The sequence below is a fragment of the Spironucleus salmonicida genome, chromosome 3, assembly GCF_000497125.1.
Source record: "Spironucleus salmonicida strain ATCC 50377 chromosome 3, whole genome shotgun sequence".
Classification (NCBI taxonomy): Eukaryota; Fornicata; order Diplomonadida; family Hexamitidae; genus Spironucleus; species Spironucleus salmonicida.
The window spans coordinates 1,179,103-1,196,435 of record NC_090598.1 but is presented as its reverse complement, the minus strand read 5'-3'; the positions used below and the strand labels follow the sequence as shown (position 1 = coordinate 1,196,435).

The 17,333-nt window shown below is 28.6% G+C and overlaps 16 protein-coding genes across 16 annotated transcripts; 6 read left to right on the top strand and 10 right to left on the bottom strand. All coding sequences in view use genetic code 6, as the record gives it.

Annotated features, from left to right (window-relative positions):
* On the bottom strand, window positions 1-975 carry SS50377_23057 (uncharacterized protein; the record flags this gene model as incomplete). Its single annotated transcript, XM_067906929.1, has 1 exon — window positions 1-975. One exon carries the CDS (start codon window positions 973-975, stop codon window positions 1-3), a length of 975 nt encoding a protein of 324 aa, XP_067766197.1.
* A 46-nt stretch (window positions 976-1,021) lies between these two features.
* Window positions 1,022-1,495, bottom strand: SS50377_23056 (Myb-like DNA-binding domain-containing protein; the record flags this gene model as incomplete). The annotated part of the gene is made up of 1 exon (XM_067906928.1): window positions 1,022-1,495. The coding sequence occupies one exon, from the start codon at window positions 1,493-1,495 to the stop codon at window positions 1,022-1,024; it is 474 nt and encodes a 157-aa protein (XP_067766196.1).
* Window positions 1,496-1,802: 307 nt separating this feature from the next.
* SS50377_23055 (Myb-like DNA-binding domain-containing protein) lies at window positions 1,803-2,201 on the bottom strand (the record flags this gene model as incomplete). Its single annotated transcript, XM_067906927.1, has 1 exon — window positions 1,803-2,201. One exon carries the CDS (start codon window positions 2,199-2,201, stop codon window positions 1,803-1,805), a length of 399 nt encoding a protein of 132 aa, XP_067766195.1.
* A 69-nt stretch (window positions 2,202-2,270) lies between these two features.
* Window positions 2,271-2,726, top strand: SS50377_23054 (Profilin; the record flags this gene model as incomplete). Its single annotated transcript, XM_067906926.1, has 1 exon — window positions 2,271-2,726. The coding sequence occupies one exon, from the start codon at window positions 2,271-2,273 to the stop codon at window positions 2,724-2,726; it is 456 nt and encodes a 151-aa protein (XP_067766194.1).
* Window positions 2,727-4,319: 1,593 nt separating this feature from the next.
* Window positions 4,320-5,660, top strand: SS50377_23053 (AAA domain-containing protein; the record flags this gene model as incomplete). Its single annotated transcript, XM_067906925.1, has 1 exon — window positions 4,320-5,660. The coding sequence occupies one exon, from the start codon at window positions 4,320-4,322 to the stop codon at window positions 5,658-5,660; it is 1,341 nt and encodes a 446-aa protein (XP_067766193.1).
* A 32-nt stretch (window positions 5,661-5,692) lies between these two features.
* Window positions 5,693-7,546, bottom strand: SS50377_23052 (Protein tyrosine kinase domain-containing protein; the record flags this gene model as incomplete). The annotated part of the gene is made up of 1 exon (XM_067906924.1): window positions 5,693-7,546. The coding sequence occupies one exon, from the start codon at window positions 7,544-7,546 to the stop codon at window positions 5,693-5,695; it is 1,854 nt and encodes a 617-aa protein (XP_067766192.1).
* Window positions 7,547-7,576: 30 nt separating this feature from the next.
* SS50377_23051 (Longin-like domain-containing protein) lies at window positions 7,577-7,984 on the top strand (the record flags this gene model as incomplete). Its single annotated transcript, XM_067906923.1, has 1 exon — window positions 7,577-7,984. One exon carries the CDS (start codon window positions 7,577-7,579, stop codon window positions 7,982-7,984), a length of 408 nt encoding a protein of 135 aa, XP_067766191.1.
* A 10-nt stretch (window positions 7,985-7,994) lies between these two features.
* SS50377_23050 (uncharacterized protein) lies at window positions 7,995-8,396 on the bottom strand (the record flags this gene model as incomplete). Its single annotated transcript, XM_067906922.1, has 1 exon — window positions 7,995-8,396. One exon carries the CDS (start codon window positions 8,394-8,396, stop codon window positions 7,995-7,997), a length of 402 nt encoding a protein of 133 aa, XP_067766190.1.
* A 49-nt stretch (window positions 8,397-8,445) lies between these two features.
* SS50377_23049 (Palmitoyltransferase) lies at window positions 8,446-9,534 on the bottom strand (the record flags this gene model as incomplete). The annotated part of the gene is made up of 1 exon (XM_067906921.1): window positions 8,446-9,534. One exon carries the CDS (start codon window positions 9,532-9,534, stop codon window positions 8,446-8,448), a length of 1,089 nt encoding a protein of 362 aa, XP_067766189.1.
* Window positions 9,535-9,640: 106 nt separating this feature from the next.
* Window positions 9,641-10,252, top strand: SS50377_23048 (uncharacterized protein; the record flags this gene model as incomplete). Its single annotated transcript, XM_067906920.1, has 1 exon — window positions 9,641-10,252. The coding sequence occupies one exon, from the start codon at window positions 9,641-9,643 to the stop codon at window positions 10,250-10,252; it is 612 nt and encodes a 203-aa protein (XP_067766188.1).
* A 10-nt stretch (window positions 10,253-10,262) lies between these two features.
* On the bottom strand, window positions 10,263-10,940 carry SS50377_23047 (uncharacterized protein; the record flags this gene model as incomplete). Its single annotated transcript, XM_067906919.1, has 1 exon — window positions 10,263-10,940. The coding sequence occupies one exon, from the start codon at window positions 10,938-10,940 to the stop codon at window positions 10,263-10,265; it is 678 nt and encodes a 225-aa protein (XP_067766187.1).
* Window positions 10,941-10,993: 53 nt separating this feature from the next.
* SS50377_23046 (uncharacterized protein) lies at window positions 10,994-11,596 on the top strand (the record flags this gene model as incomplete). The annotated part of the gene is made up of 1 exon (XM_067906918.1): window positions 10,994-11,596. One exon carries the CDS (start codon window positions 10,994-10,996, stop codon window positions 11,594-11,596), a length of 603 nt encoding a protein of 200 aa, XP_067766186.1.
* Window positions 11,597-11,629: 33 nt separating this feature from the next.
* Window positions 11,630-12,364, bottom strand: SS50377_23045 (Surfeit locus protein 6 family protein; the record flags this gene model as incomplete). Its single annotated transcript, XM_067906917.1, has 1 exon — window positions 11,630-12,364. One exon carries the CDS (start codon window positions 12,362-12,364, stop codon window positions 11,630-11,632), a length of 735 nt encoding a protein of 244 aa, XP_067766185.1.
* Window positions 12,365-12,451: 87 nt separating this feature from the next.
* Window positions 12,452-12,958, bottom strand: SS50377_23044 (Ribosomal protein S9; the record flags this gene model as incomplete). Its single annotated transcript, XM_067906916.1, has 1 exon — window positions 12,452-12,958. The coding sequence occupies one exon, from the start codon at window positions 12,956-12,958 to the stop codon at window positions 12,452-12,454; it is 507 nt and encodes a 168-aa protein (XP_067766184.1).
* Window positions 12,959-13,056: 98 nt separating this feature from the next.
* SS50377_23043 (uncharacterized protein) lies at window positions 13,057-13,527 on the top strand (the record flags this gene model as incomplete). Its single annotated transcript, XM_067906915.1, has 1 exon — window positions 13,057-13,527. The coding sequence occupies one exon, from the start codon at window positions 13,057-13,059 to the stop codon at window positions 13,525-13,527; it is 471 nt and encodes a 156-aa protein (XP_067766183.1).
* Window positions 13,528-13,534: 7 nt separating this feature from the next.
* Window positions 13,535-17,287, bottom strand: SS50377_23042 (uncharacterized protein; the record flags this gene model as incomplete). Its single annotated transcript, XM_067906914.1, has 1 exon — window positions 13,535-17,287. The coding sequence occupies one exon, from the start codon at window positions 17,285-17,287 to the stop codon at window positions 13,535-13,537; it is 3,753 nt and encodes a 1,250-aa protein (XP_067766182.1).
* Window positions 17,288-17,333: the final 46 nt, after the last annotated feature.

Sequence of the window (17,333 nt, the reverse complement as noted above, 5' to 3'; positions counted from 1 at the left end):
TCAAAATATGCTCACTAAGAGATTTTCGTGCTTCCCAGGAGGTTGCAAGATCGGGAAACGTGAATACGGGTCTGGCATAATAGTGTACTAGGACAGCTTGGCGACAATGTACGATACCGCGAACTGAACGAACGCGGAATTGGACCCGATAAGCATCTGCAGGTACGAACGGGGCCGTTTCTGGATTACCGGAAGCCTCATTTCCTGCACTTTTACCTCGATCAGCGTTACCAAATTTTTCATTAAATTCTGGCTCCAATTTTTGACCAACACGTCGATGGCATGCTTGTACTCGCACTTAGTGGTGTTCACCTGCACGAACTCGTAGAACTCCTACGAAATGATGAATTTGTTGACGAAATCGACAGTGAACATTACCTCTTAATAATGCAAATAGAGCGACGAGGCCTTCAAATCGATGAAGGAAGCCACAATGTACTGCCCATCAATGTACTCAGAGAGGCTCTGGTGTTGTAGTCGCTCGTCCTACACGTTCAGAAACTGCGTTTGTTATACTAGACCTTTCCGCTCCTTTTCGGAAAGCTGCGCACCGAAGGCTACGGATGTCTTTTTGACCTCCGCGATGTGTTCCAACTGCTGCAATTCGAGTTCCTTCTGCTGTTCATTTTCCGCTTCTTTTTGAGCGTCGCAGACGATTTCGGTCTGTGTTTTAGCCATCGATTTCATGTTTTTGAGCATGTCCAGAGGCCTCTGCTTAACCAGCGACGGCGACGTTTTCTCCAGGAACTGCTCGATGTTCATGTGTGCGTTACGTGCTTCGCCTGATGTGAACCCGTGTGCGTCTTGGATCGACTGGAGCAGAAACTGTTCTTCCTACGCCTGCAACTGCACCAAAGTCGGTGGGTCGTTTTAAGCTGTTGTAAAAGCTTTTGCGTAGTAGTAGGTGTCTGTTTTCTTGGCTAGAGAGTTGTAGTACTTCTTCATCTGGTGGCCGACGTAGCTATTCGGTTTCATATTTAAAATTTGATGATGTGAATTAATTCATATAATAATTGTAATTTCATTTCTTTCCTTTTAATTTTTAAATTCGATTTCGGATTTGGACGTAAGATCTGGTGGGCATCAGACTGTCAATTTTGAGGTAATTTGTGCCGTGAATATTTAAGAGTGTTAGAAGCTCAGAATCTTCTTCCGTACTCCATCGGCCTTTGACTAATTTTGGCATTAGGACTCGGCGCCATCTTTGCTGACATTACTGAGAATTTTTTTCGCCAAGTTTGCTAACTTCCTGCGCTGCAAATTTCCAATTTTCTGGATGATCCTGCAGTGCAATTTAAAGTGCGCTATCCTGCTCCTTTGTCCAGTATAGCTTCGCTGAGCGTAGTTTTTACTTGTAAACGCCAAACGGAATATTTATATGATCTGCTAGCGAAATTGCTATTTAAAGGTTATAATCTATCCCATAGAACTGATTTAGGTCGCATGGCGGTGGTTTGTGCTGAAGGAGATCAGCAAACTGGTTTTGCAGGTCCATATTTGTTATTATTGAGATAATTTAGTAAAGTGAAGATATCAATATTATATATTAAAAGTTGCGAATATTATGTTCTATAAGTATTCAATTTATATGTATATAAATTATATATTATTTTGAGAGCTTTGAGTTTAATTTCTGGAGTTAAGTAGTTATTTGATAGATACACATTTGATTAGTAAAGTTAAAATGATAATATTAGAATATATACATGGGCCTACTACGATATTTTCTGAAATTATTCATATCATAAGACTAAATAATAAAATTAAAGATAATTTTTTTAAACTAATGGCAAAAATCTAACTCACCCACTGAAGTATGCTATCAATATTTATTCCTACTCCACCGTCAATGTACTACCTCTATGGACAATCTACTGATCTAATTTAAGGGATTTGATACGGTTTCGTATCTACAGATAGCTTCTGGTTTGCATTTTCTCACTTAGAAGAGGGATATCTTTATAACCATAAATTAATATTAGGTCCCGTAGTTTATTATCTTCCTCTTCTTTGAAGCGTCCTTTCTAAATATCTGGGTTTAATACTCGCTTCCAATGTTATTCACAATCGTGAGGAGATCTATTAAAGTTATTTCTTTTAAGGATACTTGATGCATAGCTCCAGTTATTAACGTTTCCAGATTAAGACTATAAAAGAAGATTGTTTTCGTACTCAGACCAAATAAGGATTTTTACTGGCATTATTTACAATTATAAATATATAAATTTATAGGAAATATAAATTTCAGATTTGATTCCCTTTTCATTTAAATGGACGCGTGGGTTGACGGTTATCTTAACTCTTTGTAGACATAAATAATGGCTGTTGTTATCTATAATAACTAAAACCAATTGGTATCTGGCCGTTTTATCTATCCTTATGAATCATAGATGGTATGTAATGTCATGAATATTTAGCCTGATGGTATTGTTCCTTCTTTATTCACTGAATAGGGGACTGAATATTTGAAAACTAATGGTGTTAATTTTAATGATTAGCGCATGCGCTTCATTAATATGGACGAAAAAGATGATGAAGGTTAATAGATCATTATCTTAGCTGGAAAATCGGATAAGGACACTCCTTGGATCCCTGCTGGCGCATTTGTTTACAAAACACCTAACTAATCTACAATCGCAGTATGTTACGGCCCTGAATAGCCTAAGGGTGTTGCAAATGAAGCTGCATTCAAAATTGTTGAAGCTCTTAAAGGAACTGGTTACTGATAATAACTTATTATATACTTATATTTATTTATTATATATCTTGAAATGGACTTCAATGATTATATAGCAATATATCTTGTAGTACTCAAAGATTCTTAATCCAGATAGTTAAAAGTAGTATAAAAATTAAAAAATATAGATACTTTAGAAGATTTTATTGCTACTGACTTATATTGCTAAAAGTATACCACTACTACTTTGAAGCAACTTTCAAATTTACTTAATATTAATCATATTTAAATAATACTGTATGAATATTACATTAAAAAATAATACACTGAAATCTATGTTTCGATTCTTTTATTATTAAGTTATTATTTACAATAATTAGAATAAAAATAGCTACTAGTTGATGAATTCTTAATAATTAATATCTTCAAAGATAATAAGCGAATTCTTCTAATAGAAATCATTTTGAAAGTTATTATTTGCATACCTTCGACTTCTTTTAGAAGAATTCTTTTTTCTAAATTTCAACAGATAATATTTTTATATTCTTCTTACTATTCAATTTTTGCATTTGACCTAATTGATAGTAAAGTAATTTAAACCATGACTTTAGATTTTGTAGATGGTATTCGTAATCTAAAGGATACTAATGATGTAGTTGAATAAGCTAATTTATTTATAGTGTTTTTATCTAATTCACCAATAGAATTGGCAAATAAATTCCTAGTTGATGTTGAAAATTATCTTTATAAGAATTATAAAGATAAAAATATATTCAGTTTCTTCAATAAATGTCTCGTAAAATGCTCTACAGAATTATAATTATTTTTGAAGGAAACAATAATGTACTTATCATTACTTATTTTTAACAGGAAGCTTACCACATCAATATCAACCTATCAAATTGATGAAAAATTTTTTACTCAGTTTGATGATGTTAATCTAATTAATCGTCACTTTAATAATTTAGTTTTTATTCCTCATTCCCTTCTTTATCATTATTCATATAAAACATATATATTCTCATAAGTATAGCATTCCTAAATTGACCTTATCACATCAATCTGTATAGATATTTTAAAAATTTAGTAGAGTCATAAAATAAACTTGACTAAAAACTGTTTTTCAACGAGTATTCTATAATAATAAGATTAATATTTAGCCTTCTATTAACTGAAAGATTAAATATTTATATTTTTTAGAATAGTATAATGTGTGTATACCAATTAAGGTTTTACAATATCCTCACCATTAAATGATGGAAGTTACCTAATTTTTTAAGTGCACGGTAGTATCTATAACCATATTCAAACTTTATAGCTGTTAAAAGAAATTCTTATCGCAGAAATTTACCAAAATTCAGTAACTGATCTAGTTAAATCTTAGACACATTTACCTTCATTGTGTGTCTTATAATTATAGCGAAATGATACATTTCGTACAGCAAATAAAACCCTCATATTTCTATCCTTTACTCTTAAAGACGCCACTAATTTAGAGAAGGTATAGAAAGTATTATACAATTCTATATTTTAGTTTTCGCCATCTTTAGATCTAGAAAAATATAGGATATTTGCTAATAATTTTAATTTTATTTTCAATGAATAACTCAACAAGATGATATAGCCAATGAAGCCAGCTCAAATGGCCTGTCTTATACATATTTTATGTTCTGATTTACTATATATTATTGGTGCACCAGGTACTGGTAAAACTTTTACTGCTGCATAAATTATCAGAGCGTTTTTATTATAATTTAACTCACATTGGTATGTCCCAAAAGACTGGAAAATAAACTAAAAATTTGTTTTTATGAAGCAGTAATTTCCTAGAATTTCATATCACACTGAACATATTGGATTTTTGCACGCCTAAACTCCTCATCACTAGATTATTCTAACTGCACACTCTAATAATGCTACTGATTAAATGGCAGAAGCATTGCTTAAGGAGAATTTTCCGCTGATTAAACCTTTTATATATAGATTAGGTAGTTAAAGCTAAAGTCAAATAATTAATTAATTCACAATGGAGGGTTATATATAGTTGTTTTACTAAGATCTTTATAGAAGCAATCTTATTTAGTAGTTAAGAAATCCAAAATTATAAGACTTAAAAACTGTCATGGAAAAGAATTATCATTTATTTTCCAATATTATATGTCACTTTAAGTCACATCATACTCTTTAATAAGCTTTATTATAAAAAGCTGATATTATTGTTGGAACAATTACAGGAATTTAATAATAATCTCCTTATTTGGGAAAATAATCCATTTTGATTATTGAAGAAGCTGCTAGAGTAGCTGAATACAATATTGCTTCATTAGTACCTCTAGTTCCAGCTAAAATTATATAAATTGGAGATGTATTATAACTCCCACCAGTTATTAAGGATGAAAAATTATCAACAAATTGTGGATTATAAGAAAGTTTATTTCATAAATAAGTTTAACACGAGGCACCTTCAATTTTATTAAACTGTTAGATGCGAACAACTTCGTAAATATGTGACCTTTATCGCGATATTTATGCTGTTAAATTACCATTAAAGCTATAATAATCTCTTGAAGATGGAATTCCTAATTTGTAAAATTCAGTTTTCGGCTATCAAGTTAAAGGAAAATATGATAATGAGACAAATATTGAAGAAGTATTAAAGATTAAGGAAATATATGATAAATTATTATAAAGTTATAAACCTTCATAAATATCAGTACTTAGTTTGTATAAGAAACAAATATAACTTCTTAATTCACATCTTTAAATTAAATCATTCACAGTCGATGAATTCTAAGGTTTAGAAAATGATATAATCATACTATCGTTAGCTAATTCTTTTCCAAGTAAATTTGCGTAAGATCTTAATAGAACTTTGGTTGCATTTTCTAGAGGAAGATTATAGTTGCATGTTGTTGGTAATATATCTGTCTATGATAACTTAATATACTAGCGGTTCCGTGAAATAGCTGAAATATCAAAATGATTGTAAAATTCAAAACTAATATTGTATAATTATCATACTATTATTTTTATTTATACATAGTTATTTATGATCATTATTTCTAATATAAGTGAATCAGACAAATAAATAGAGTAAGTATTTATTTAAAAGTCAACGAAAATCAACTTAGATAATTTTTTGACTTATTGTATTTTTTAATATAAATTAATATCAATGAAGCAGTAAAATTTATAATTATGAGAGAAAAAAGTAATAGGTATGTCTAAATTTTATTAAAAATAGTAAAAAACTGGATACTCCAATATATTATAATATTATATGTTATTGTAAATAATAGTTGGAGGTTGTTATGAAGAAAAATTCGAATTTTGTGAATTAATCTCTAAGATTGGTTAATATTATTGAACTTAAAACTCTAAATTATTTGTTATAATCATTAATATTTTTTACTATATTTCATGATATTTTAATTGTATACATGTTATTAATGGTTTTTTCTTTAATACTTCAATAAGTGTGGAATATATTTTCTACTAATTAGTTTTGGATGATAGCTTTTAAATTAACGTATAGAATTATCCTTATTGTTATAATTTTTGTTATAAAGGATTCATATTCATAACAAGACCTAAATGTTTAGTTACTTCTAGGTTGAATAGTAGGTCAGTAATGTGTTAATTTTATTTATACTTCCATAAATTTTCTAAGAATTGAGATAAAAGAATAATATCATATTATGATGTCGAAGTAACATTTGGTATTAAATCACAAATTTTAACTTATAATTAACTATTAAAGTGAATAGAGCGCGTATCAATGTTATTATGGACTAAATTATGTTTCTATACTTCTAATAACCCAATAAAAATTTATGAAGTAATTTCCCATAAATCATCTTCATTACAATTTTATAAATGATTTTAATTTTCTAAATTTTACACAGATGGTGTTTAAATATATTCTAACTATAAATATAAGTATACATGTCCATTATACGAAGGTTCAAACCAATAGTTATATAATTTTTATACGAAAGAATTATTTATTTAATGGTATTGTTCTAATTACTAAGACATATATTAAATTTATGACTTTTAAATAACAAATATATTAACAATAAAGTCAATATCCTCAACAATTTTTCTAGCTTTCCATTATTCGAATTTATCAGTTCTTAGTAAAAATACTTTATTAGAAAATTAGTTAACAAAATTTTATGATGATTTATGATGATTTTTAGATTGTAAAAGGTTATTAAATTTTTAATATGCTTCTTCAAGTTAGGAATTTGTACTCTGTTGTTCAAATATCGACTATTATAAAATACTTTAAAATTATTAAATCAAATCGAGTTTATTCTACAAAGTAAAATCTTAGTCTATATTTTATATTTTGTTAATAGATGAATCATTTTCAATAACCTTTTTGTTAGATCGTAGCCTCCAAACATTAAATAATTACTACTACTTATTTAAAGGTTATATTTCTTAGTTTTTATTAAGATTATATTCATGAAGCATATCATATTCTTAATTAATGAAATATAGTAACTAACCTAATATTAAATTTTATGATTTAATTCCCGACTATTTTTCTTAATTTATTTAAGTAATCAATAATTAAAATTAATCAAATATGAAAGAGCGGTAGTTTCGAACATATATTCTTTACTAATCATCATCATAGCCTTAAAATCCATAGCCTATTGAATGGAATATTTGCCTATTACTCTCATTTAATTTAATATTAATTGATACATGCTTAAAATTACAGACCAAGCTAACATCAATTAAATTTCCTTAAATATATTGTGTAGAATCCGTTAATTTAAACTATTAGACTGAACCTATTACAACATCCCAAATATTAGAAATTAGTTTACTATATTTCATTTAACTGTATATCATAAATTAATGTATAAAATAATAACATATAAAATGAATAACAAAAGTACATTTTAATTGCTTTAATTTGTTATTTACAGAAAGAATGGGAAACTTGTATTTAACCATAAATTTACAGCTGGTGACCTATCTTAAAACCTTTTTGGCGCAATTTATGCGACAAAAAACATTGTTTTAGCTTTTGATAAATCTCCAGAACCACAATTTAATTTTTATTCCACTGATTCGTATTCTGCGCATATATTTGAATCATAAACGGGATTTATTTTTATTCTCTTAACGTCAACCGTGTAAACTCCATTTTATTCAAATATCAGACAATTTTATTAATAAATCTACACAACTTATGTGGTAGCTTAGCCTGGATATACACAGACCAATCCAATATTTACTGAACTCTTTATTATTCAGCTGACTAATTGGGCAAATTAGTTAAAGTGAGACAAATATTTCACTCAATAATAACATTAGCTGAGAAAAGCTCCTAGAGTAAAATACAGGAAAATTCAAATCCTTATTAAATATTATCTTAGTGCATATCTTGCTTTTAAGTTTCTTATATAAGTAAAGAATCTTAAAATGATGCTAATTTTTATTGCTCCGCCTCTAATGATAATATTTCATCATATATATCTTGTTCTTATTAAGTATCCTTGACACGAAGGGATGATTATAAGGATTATAATTAGGACTTATCAATTCGTCTTCTTTTTGGAATAGTATTGATATTGATAGTTAATGACTCTATAAGATTTATAGCCTACTTATTATTTTATTAAGATTAATTTAACACTCTTTCTGATAAACTGCCATGAAGACTAGTAATGAGCTAGGTTGAGGTTAAATTTGACATAAATATTGCAATATTAATAATATAAATATATTGTATAATAATATTATTATCACTTAGAATAAAATGATTTTAAGTATTTAATTTTTTATCCTATTGTGCATTTAACAATTGCCGATTTAATATCATCTGTAGAGATAATCTACCCTAAACTATCTTTCCAAAGCTATAACTCTTCTTAAGTTTTCATTATTGGGTATGGCATAAGTATATAAGTATCATTTTAACAAACTACAACAAGTGTGTTATTTTTTATTCGTTTTTAAACATCAAATATTTTTTATCGTAGACTTGAATTAATAACATGTCGAGAATTAAAGAAGACCTAATAAATACATTATCCTCCAGCAACAATAAGAAATACTATTGATAAAATACCAATAAAGTATATAAAAATCTAATTTCCATCTAATGATGCATACAATGCTGGTATTAAAAGAAATTTATTTAAGTCTGGAAAATTTAGTCTTAAAAACTTGTATTCTTAAATAATTATTATAACCGAACGAATAAGTCTACTAACCGTGCCAATAGTAGCCAGAATTAAAAAATATATAAATTGTAGCATATTCTCATGAGATATATTTCTACCTGTCCATGGGCAAAGATGATCAAGACCAAAAACATATTCAGTATTAGATACTGATATGAATGGTATTTCTGTATTTGCTATAGCTTTTAGTAAGTTTTCTGTTTTATCATTGATATTAAAATACTAGCTAAAATATTATTCTTTATTTTATTTATTTATTTGTTTTTAAGTAAAAATTTTAATGAGATAATAAATTGAGATAATACTAGTACAAAATTCTAAGTAAACATAAAACTTATTCTGATAAAATGTATGTTCGATGTTAAGATTTAGAATAACTTTTTTTCTATTAAATGATAAACCCATACGAATAACCTTAGCACATAATGACCCACATTTATAATCAATTTACATAGTCAATAAAGATAATATACCTAACATTAGTGTTAAAAAAATCGTAAACATAAAATAAAATAAATACGATGATTATGTAGGACTATGTAGTTATTTATTAATCTTCTTCTTAAAAATTAGTGAAAGTATTACAGATTAGGTAATGACGATACCACACGTCCCAAAAAAGTAATATACTTATTTTGACACTGTCATATTTAGAGGTGAAAGATTAACCTAATTATATTATTAATTAATTAGTTCTAATATTTTTTATAAATTTTAATAGTGTATAATATAGAATTAATTTTAATCCGCCAAAATGAATGAAATACAAAGATAAACTAAATCACGACCTTAGTTTATGATCTCCACCTCAACAGCGCTTAGATATAAAGAATCTGGTGTTAAAGTTTTGAACTCTACAAAAAGAACTGCAATGATGTAAAGAGGCTCTCCACTTCCAGAATTTAAAGATTTTGATTATAGAGCACCATCTCCATAGCGAAAAGATTTCATACCAAAGGTGACTTAAAGTTCATTAGCTGATTTTATGGATACCACAGCTTACAGAGATAAGAAAAAACTAGCTTAATAGGCAGAAAATGAATATATTAAAATATAACAACATAAAAAGTAGCCAAAAGTATACTATGGGCCTACTGCAACTGGGGCAGAATATAAAGTTAAAAAGGAAGAACAATATGAATAATTTTTGCCAGTTGTTATGAGTTAAGGATCTTATCTAACTAAAACAGTTTAATTAAGGAATACTTGTTAAGTTACCAGAGAGCACCCAGGACGTTTAACAGAAATTGGAGATGAAGTTATATGGTCCTGTTGTGGAGGTTACGAGTAGGTATGTGGTTGTAAAGAAACAGTATATCGACTTGGATAAACTCATATGGAATCACCATTTACTATTGTTAAGTGAGTTGAATCATTCATAGTTACTCTCTTTCTATTACAAATCTAAACCATCTCCGTAATGCAAGAACTGAAACTTCGCCAACGTATTTAGTAAATACACCATTGCTATATATTACAATCGTAAATTCGTTTTCTTCTAAGAAATCTGTAAACTATACATTATTGATTTACTTCTTAATATTTTCATTATAATCTTAAATCAAGCATGGTGTAACTATCTACATAAATTCTATACAAATATCGTACACTATAAAGGTCTCATATGCATCCTTAGAAAGCCTGAAAAAGGACCAAATTTCGGTTTTATTTTCAGAAATTTACTTATTAAAGCCATTATAGTCAGTAAATTATCCTAAAGGAGCGGTTATGTGATTTCTAATGAATATCTCTAAGTCCTAATAAGAAAAATCCCCTTTATACCTGATCGAAGGTGAACCTTTGGGACTTATATTATTTACTACAAAACTCGGCAAACTATCGATTTAATCACATATTTTGGTATTTTCTTAACATTTAGCATGCAGAATTGGGAAATGCTTTTTTGGAACAGTTTTTTAAATTTAATTCAAGATTTACACCACTTCAAAATGATCTTTACCAGTATATAACACACCAAAAGATGCAAATTCTTTAACCAAACTATCCTGTGTAAACGTTGTCGCGGTCCTTAAACGGGCGACGAGAAGAATCATTTTTAAAACAATATGTTACGATTATTATATTATATATCTTATTAAAAATAAAAATGTTCATTTTTATTACGCTCCAAACACATCTTTCCGCTGGCGCCTACCGTGCACTAATAGGCTCCTAGGCCGAATTTGGAATATTCTACACTATTGGAACACCCACAAAGCAACTCAAAAAGCGCATTTTTATGCTTGACAAAAAGTTCCAGGCAACGCTCTCGTTCCACTCTGTGAGCTGTGCATCCATCCACTGCGAAACACCTAACTAGTTTGCCCTTTTTGGCCCAGAAACCCAACAAAAATTAGTAGATTTTTCAAAAATAGAAAGTTTTGTTTTGGAGAATTTAGACTCTTTCAAAGGTGCAGAATTCTTGAAGGACGCTATCATATTCTCAGAATCCGATGCGGTTCTAATCGTGTAGGCCCCGCTAACGCTCAAGGCGCTCGTTCTGCTGCGATAATTGGGTGTGCAAGGCGTGCTCGTTACTGGAAATGAAAAGGAGCTAAAAGGAGTAGAAATTGAATTTCAAATTGGATTATATTATATTATAAGGAAAGGTAAAAGTTATAAATTCGACGGTCCAGAGAGCGAGAGTGCTGAATGGGGTAGGAGCGTTTTGAGGGGCTAAGAATATGAAGGAGGTATGTAGGAACTATGAAACCAGCAAAAGAGAATATTTCACAAGGCGACTTCACTTTTTGGGGTGCTGCTTCTTGTCTGAAAAGATAGACTTTTTAGCGTCCTGGTATTTCGTGCCAGCTGCAACTAAGGTTTGAACCTCCTTGATTTGTTGCTTGTGATCATACTCCTTTGTCCTTTTCTTTTTCATCTATTCTTGGTTTTTAATAGATTTCTATAGTCTAGAAACATCATCGTGCACTTTCTGGCCTTATATTCTTTACAACGCAGCTTCTGTCTCAAATTCTTTTAACTTCTTCAAGGCGGATAAATCACCGTCTTCAGCCTTTGTTTTCATAGACTGTATGTCCTTTGCCTTATTCAGTTCATCCTTTGTCTTCGATAGTTTAGATTTTGATTGATCGTTGAAAATCTTGTTAATTTTTTCTTGACGTAAAGTATCAGTATCAACAACACCAAAATCCATAGTTACATTCTCCTCTTATTAATTTTATCTCTTTGCTTTGCTTTCCATCTTAGACTTCATTACTAAATTTCTTCTCTCTTCGTTTTTAGCATTTTGCTTTGCCTATTATGCATCGTAAAATGCTTGAGATTTTTCAGGTCTTGATAAATGATTTTCGGCACGCTACTTTGAGAATATTTCTTATATTTCAGTATCATATTGTTTTGAAGATTTATTTCGATCTTCAGGTAAGAGTGTCATAAAATCAGCATAGTATGAACGAAATCTTTGGCTCATTTTGAGGAATGAAAAATGGAGAGGGTTATTAATATATTATATCATTATTAATAGTATTTATTATTTTAAAAATAATTAATTGAAAGTTACACTAATGTGTACTATTATAAAGCTAAGTAAAAGTTTAAATTATCACTTAGCATAAGCGGATTTCTCGGAAATACGGATGTGTTATTCAGATGAGGTTCTGACGAGATAGCTGGGGATATTAACGATCTGGTTACCAATCTGGATATGTCCATGACGGATCCAAACACGAGCTTGGTGGACAGACTTGGTGGTAGAGTTGTTGGCTAAAATGGTTTAAAGTCTACGCTCAAGAACATTCTCAACGGTAAGAGAGAGGATGTGATCGAGTTCATTCTTTTCAGCGTCAAGAACACCAAGGGCATGTAAACGGCGAAGGAGGGCATCACCTTCAATAACACGCTTCTGATCGTGAGCATCGAGAGTAAGGAGATTACGAGCTGCAGATCTCATCTTAGCGAGAGCAAGACGTGCACGGTATATTTCACGCTTGTTACGAAGACCATACTTACCAGCAAGCTCAAGTTCAGACATGATACGAGACTTTTCAAATCTTCTCTTAGGGGTGGAGTAGGTTTTCCTCTAATTTTAAAGACGGCTGATCTGAGGCATGCACGAGGAGCGGTGAAATGAAAAAAAAGTGAAATGAAAATTATTAATTGTTATATTGTTATATTACTTGTTCTAGCGTTCCTTTTTTCATTTCTATAATGGCTAGGCTAAATAAAATGGGATAAAAGGTTAAAAAGACGACCGCCCGAGATAAGAATTTCAAAATTCACAATGTATATGAGCATAAATTTAAAGCAAATTTTAATGATGCTAAAGCATTCGAAACGAAAGAGATTCCTGAAGCCTTATCAAGATAAACGCGTATTATTAAACGCTCTAAAATGGGAGCAGCTTATATTGATGATTTACAATAAAAGTTAGGTAAAAATCTTAAAGCAGAATAATATGCGCTTTCCAAAGAAAACCACCTCTAATTTACTCTTAAATAGATATAAAGGCTATTGAATGACTAACAGTTAAGGGAAAATCCAGATGAAATAAATTGCACAGATTTTATTCTTAAAGGGCAAGCTGGAAATGTACAGCTCACGGAATTTGAATTTTAAAGCTCTAATTATTTAGCTGAAATAAGAGCTGCTGAGCTACGGAAGCGTTTCCAAAATGAGTGAAAAATTATCATTCAATCTCAATAATGAAATCATCATCAGTATGAGTCATTTTATCCCAAATAACTTTACTTACAGCAAGTTGAGGATAATAATCTAAAAGATTGTCAAATTCACCTGTTTCTAAAAGCGCTATCAATTTTTTAATAATTTAATATTCAGGTAACTTTATGGAATAGTATTTCAGGATTTCCTAAATTAACTCAAGCTAACTCTTTAATTACTTTTCTACTTTCTCTTGTGATGAGGGTTTAATATACGTGTTGTGGATGGGGCTAAATTCCTTATCACCTTTGAGACGTAAAATCTAGTCAGCAATATCTAGCTTATAATCTTCAGATTTTTGAACAAAAATTGATTCTGAAGATTATAAGAATTATAAAATATGATTGGAGACGATAACAAATCTGTTATTTAAGCAATTCTTTTTCAGATTATTAGGGAACATTCGATTCACTGTTTAGAATATAGACTATTATATGAGCTTCTATTACATTATATAATTTATGAATACTTCTATCTGATTTTATTCAATATAAACCACCAATAGATTGTTTTTAAACTCTGCTTTCACAAAAGGAGACAAAGACATGGATGATACCAAAATATCATTAACTTTAACATTAACACACTCCTTCGTAAACACAATATCAGATTAATTTGATACTAAATCTATAATTCTATTGTAATTTAAATACAAAATTTAACAAACTTATGATAGCTTTAATTCTGATTTAAATTTAATAGACACAACTTATTAATTTTAAATAACTGAATTTTTTACAAAAATATTACGTACGCCAGGAATTAAATTAATACCAACTCCATGTTAATCTATTATACGGTAAATAACAGTATATTGGTTTCTAACAAATTTTTAGAATGAAAATTTATCAAAAACTAACACTTTTGAATTAATATTAAATGGTGACACATTCCCAATTAGTGACATTAGCTTTTAGATTAAAACATTTTCTTTATCATTTTCATAATAGTGAGATATTATTTTCGTTAGAAACTCAAATAATTTATCACCGTCATAACCTTTTATAATATTATTAACATATGTGGCGGATGCCTTAGTATTACGTATCAAATTTTTTCTAAGTAGCACAATTGCAATTTAAGTAAAAGCAACTTATAGATCACCTTAATAATTATATTTGAATAAGTATAACAATGACGTGAAATCTGAAACAATAATATCATCATCTACAAAATTAAATTATAACATATCCAGACTTTAAATAATAATATCCTTCTATGTTTAATGAATGAAAAATTGACTATAAAATTCTTCCCAATTATGTAAATATTAGTTAAATCTTCCTGAAATAAAGTTAAAATGCTAAATACCTTTAAATTGACATGCATTACATGATTAATTGTTAAGAGAACATTATCCTGTTTCTTAATACGTAAAACTTAGTTCTCTTAATTAATTCACATTAGGTTAAATTACATTATAAGTATAATTTTAATTTTATTTGAAGGCAATTGGTAGTAGATACTAATCCACTTTTACTTTATAAATAGGATAGATTTTAATAACGACATTATACTTGTCTTATTATTCTAATTCTTATAAAAATGCAAAATTATTCAACGTGAATTGTTTGTTTGTGATAGTAACATCTAATACTGCCTTATTGATAATAACATATTCATCTACTATAATAGCCTAACTAACACATGTCTTGGATTCTTATAAAATATTAATATAAATATGACCAAACGAATCATATTCAGATGATTAACCTAAATAAAATTTATCTAATTCATTAGTAATATTAAGTTATGGGCATTCAATATTACTGATATCTAATTACCAAAATTATTATATTTCAGGTATTGATGTATTCACTAATATTGTAATATCTTTTAGTTATTTTTATAAAATATTAACCTACATTATTTTATATTTCTATTATTTTTGAAAGTCTTTTTCAGTATGTAGTAATTCAAACTTTGAAAATAATGATACCAACTACAAATTAAATTCTTCTGTACCAATTATCGATTCAAGCTGATCACCTATTGTTAAGGAACTAAGGTTCTCATCGTCATAATATTGTAATTCTTATTATGAGAGTATAATTTTTTATTCAATCAATTAAATATAAAATTTGAGTAAATGACTAAATGTTTGAATTGATATATCTAACTAGGACTTTTTCAAATCTGAGGAAATACTCTTAATATCATCAATCAAATGCTTTTATACTGTAGTTTCCTACAAATCTTGCTAATAATTTTTAAGGGCTAAGGCTATACCCTATCTAGAAGCTGCTATTGCTTTTTGATTATTTGTTAATTCATAAATATCTTTGGAATAAACAAATTCTGCAAATTTAAAAACTGTATTTACATATCGCAGAGAAAATGGTTAAAAACTACTTAAAAACTACTCTGATAAGTAAAAAGAGATTCTTGGATTCGTTTAACCAAATACTTTCAAAATTGATTATTCTAAATATTAATCCAACTAATTCGGATATTCTTCATCTAAACACATTCTTAAACCTAAAATATAAGAAATGGAATTAGGTATTGATTTTTACTACTATTTTATTTAATTCATCAGAATTTATTCAAAAAATAGGTTAAGTTCTTCATAATTCCCATTTTTAGCGCACGAAACCTTTGAATATAACTCTTATAATGATATAATAGTATTTGATGGAAAATTATATAAAAGATCATTTTCGTCATTATATTGTTCTAAGTAGCCTGAAGTGGCGAATTATGTTAAAGATTTTGTTTTCTCTAAAATTTTATTGATTTTATCATTAATTTCTTTATATATTTGATTATCTTACTTCCAGGAAAACACCTAAGAATATTAATCTAAAATAGGAGGAATAATCATTATAAACTCTAATATATATTGATAAATTGAATAGGAAATATCTGGTTTGTAGCATTCATCTAGCATGAGAAAATTATATATGCCATCAATTAATTCATAAAAGAAATAATATCCACCAAACTCATTAATAACATTGGTAATTGGATCACATATTAATGGCGATTCATTTACTTGCTTTTATTTTGAAGCTGAGGATTAATCTATCTTGTATGATTAAAATAAATGTAAATTAATTGGGTCAGACACCTTGACAGCATATAAAATAGTAAGAATCATAGGTCTTAGACAAAATAATAAACCAAACATTATTAATTTTTTCGGTCCCCAGGAAGTGCTATGTTGTTAATCTAATTTACAAATATCTTGTTTACTTTGAGCTTACGATACATTTAGAGTGCTAGATGATTGTGCCCTAAAATATTATAAACATTCAGAATAATCTTCAAAAATCGAATTAAATGCATTTTCAGAACTCATCTATGCATGAGAATTAAGTTGCCTTAAATATATTGTAATTTAAACTCTAATATTTTCGTTATTTTAAAATGCTTACTGAAACTAAACAACTTGATCTGTAAAAGGTAAATCCCCAGAAGGCATTGGGTGGAAAAGATCACTGTTGAAAAATTCATTGTTGTTAGTGTATTTATCTTAAAATGAGTGGAAATTTTTAAAAGGTCTGCATGCCTAACTACCTTGCAAAGCAGATTCTTCCATTTCCTTAGTGAAAAAATCTAAAACCTAAAACTCTATTTCAGAATTATCAAATTACGTATTTATAGAGGAGTCAATGTTGGAGAAATATTTAATTGCGTCAAACATATTTTCATTGAACAGTGAACTTAGTTATATGCACTTAAGAAATTCCTGCACCTAAGCAAGTTAGGCCTCCATATAAAGAAACGGTAACTTACCGAAAATCTATCATTAAAATTACATA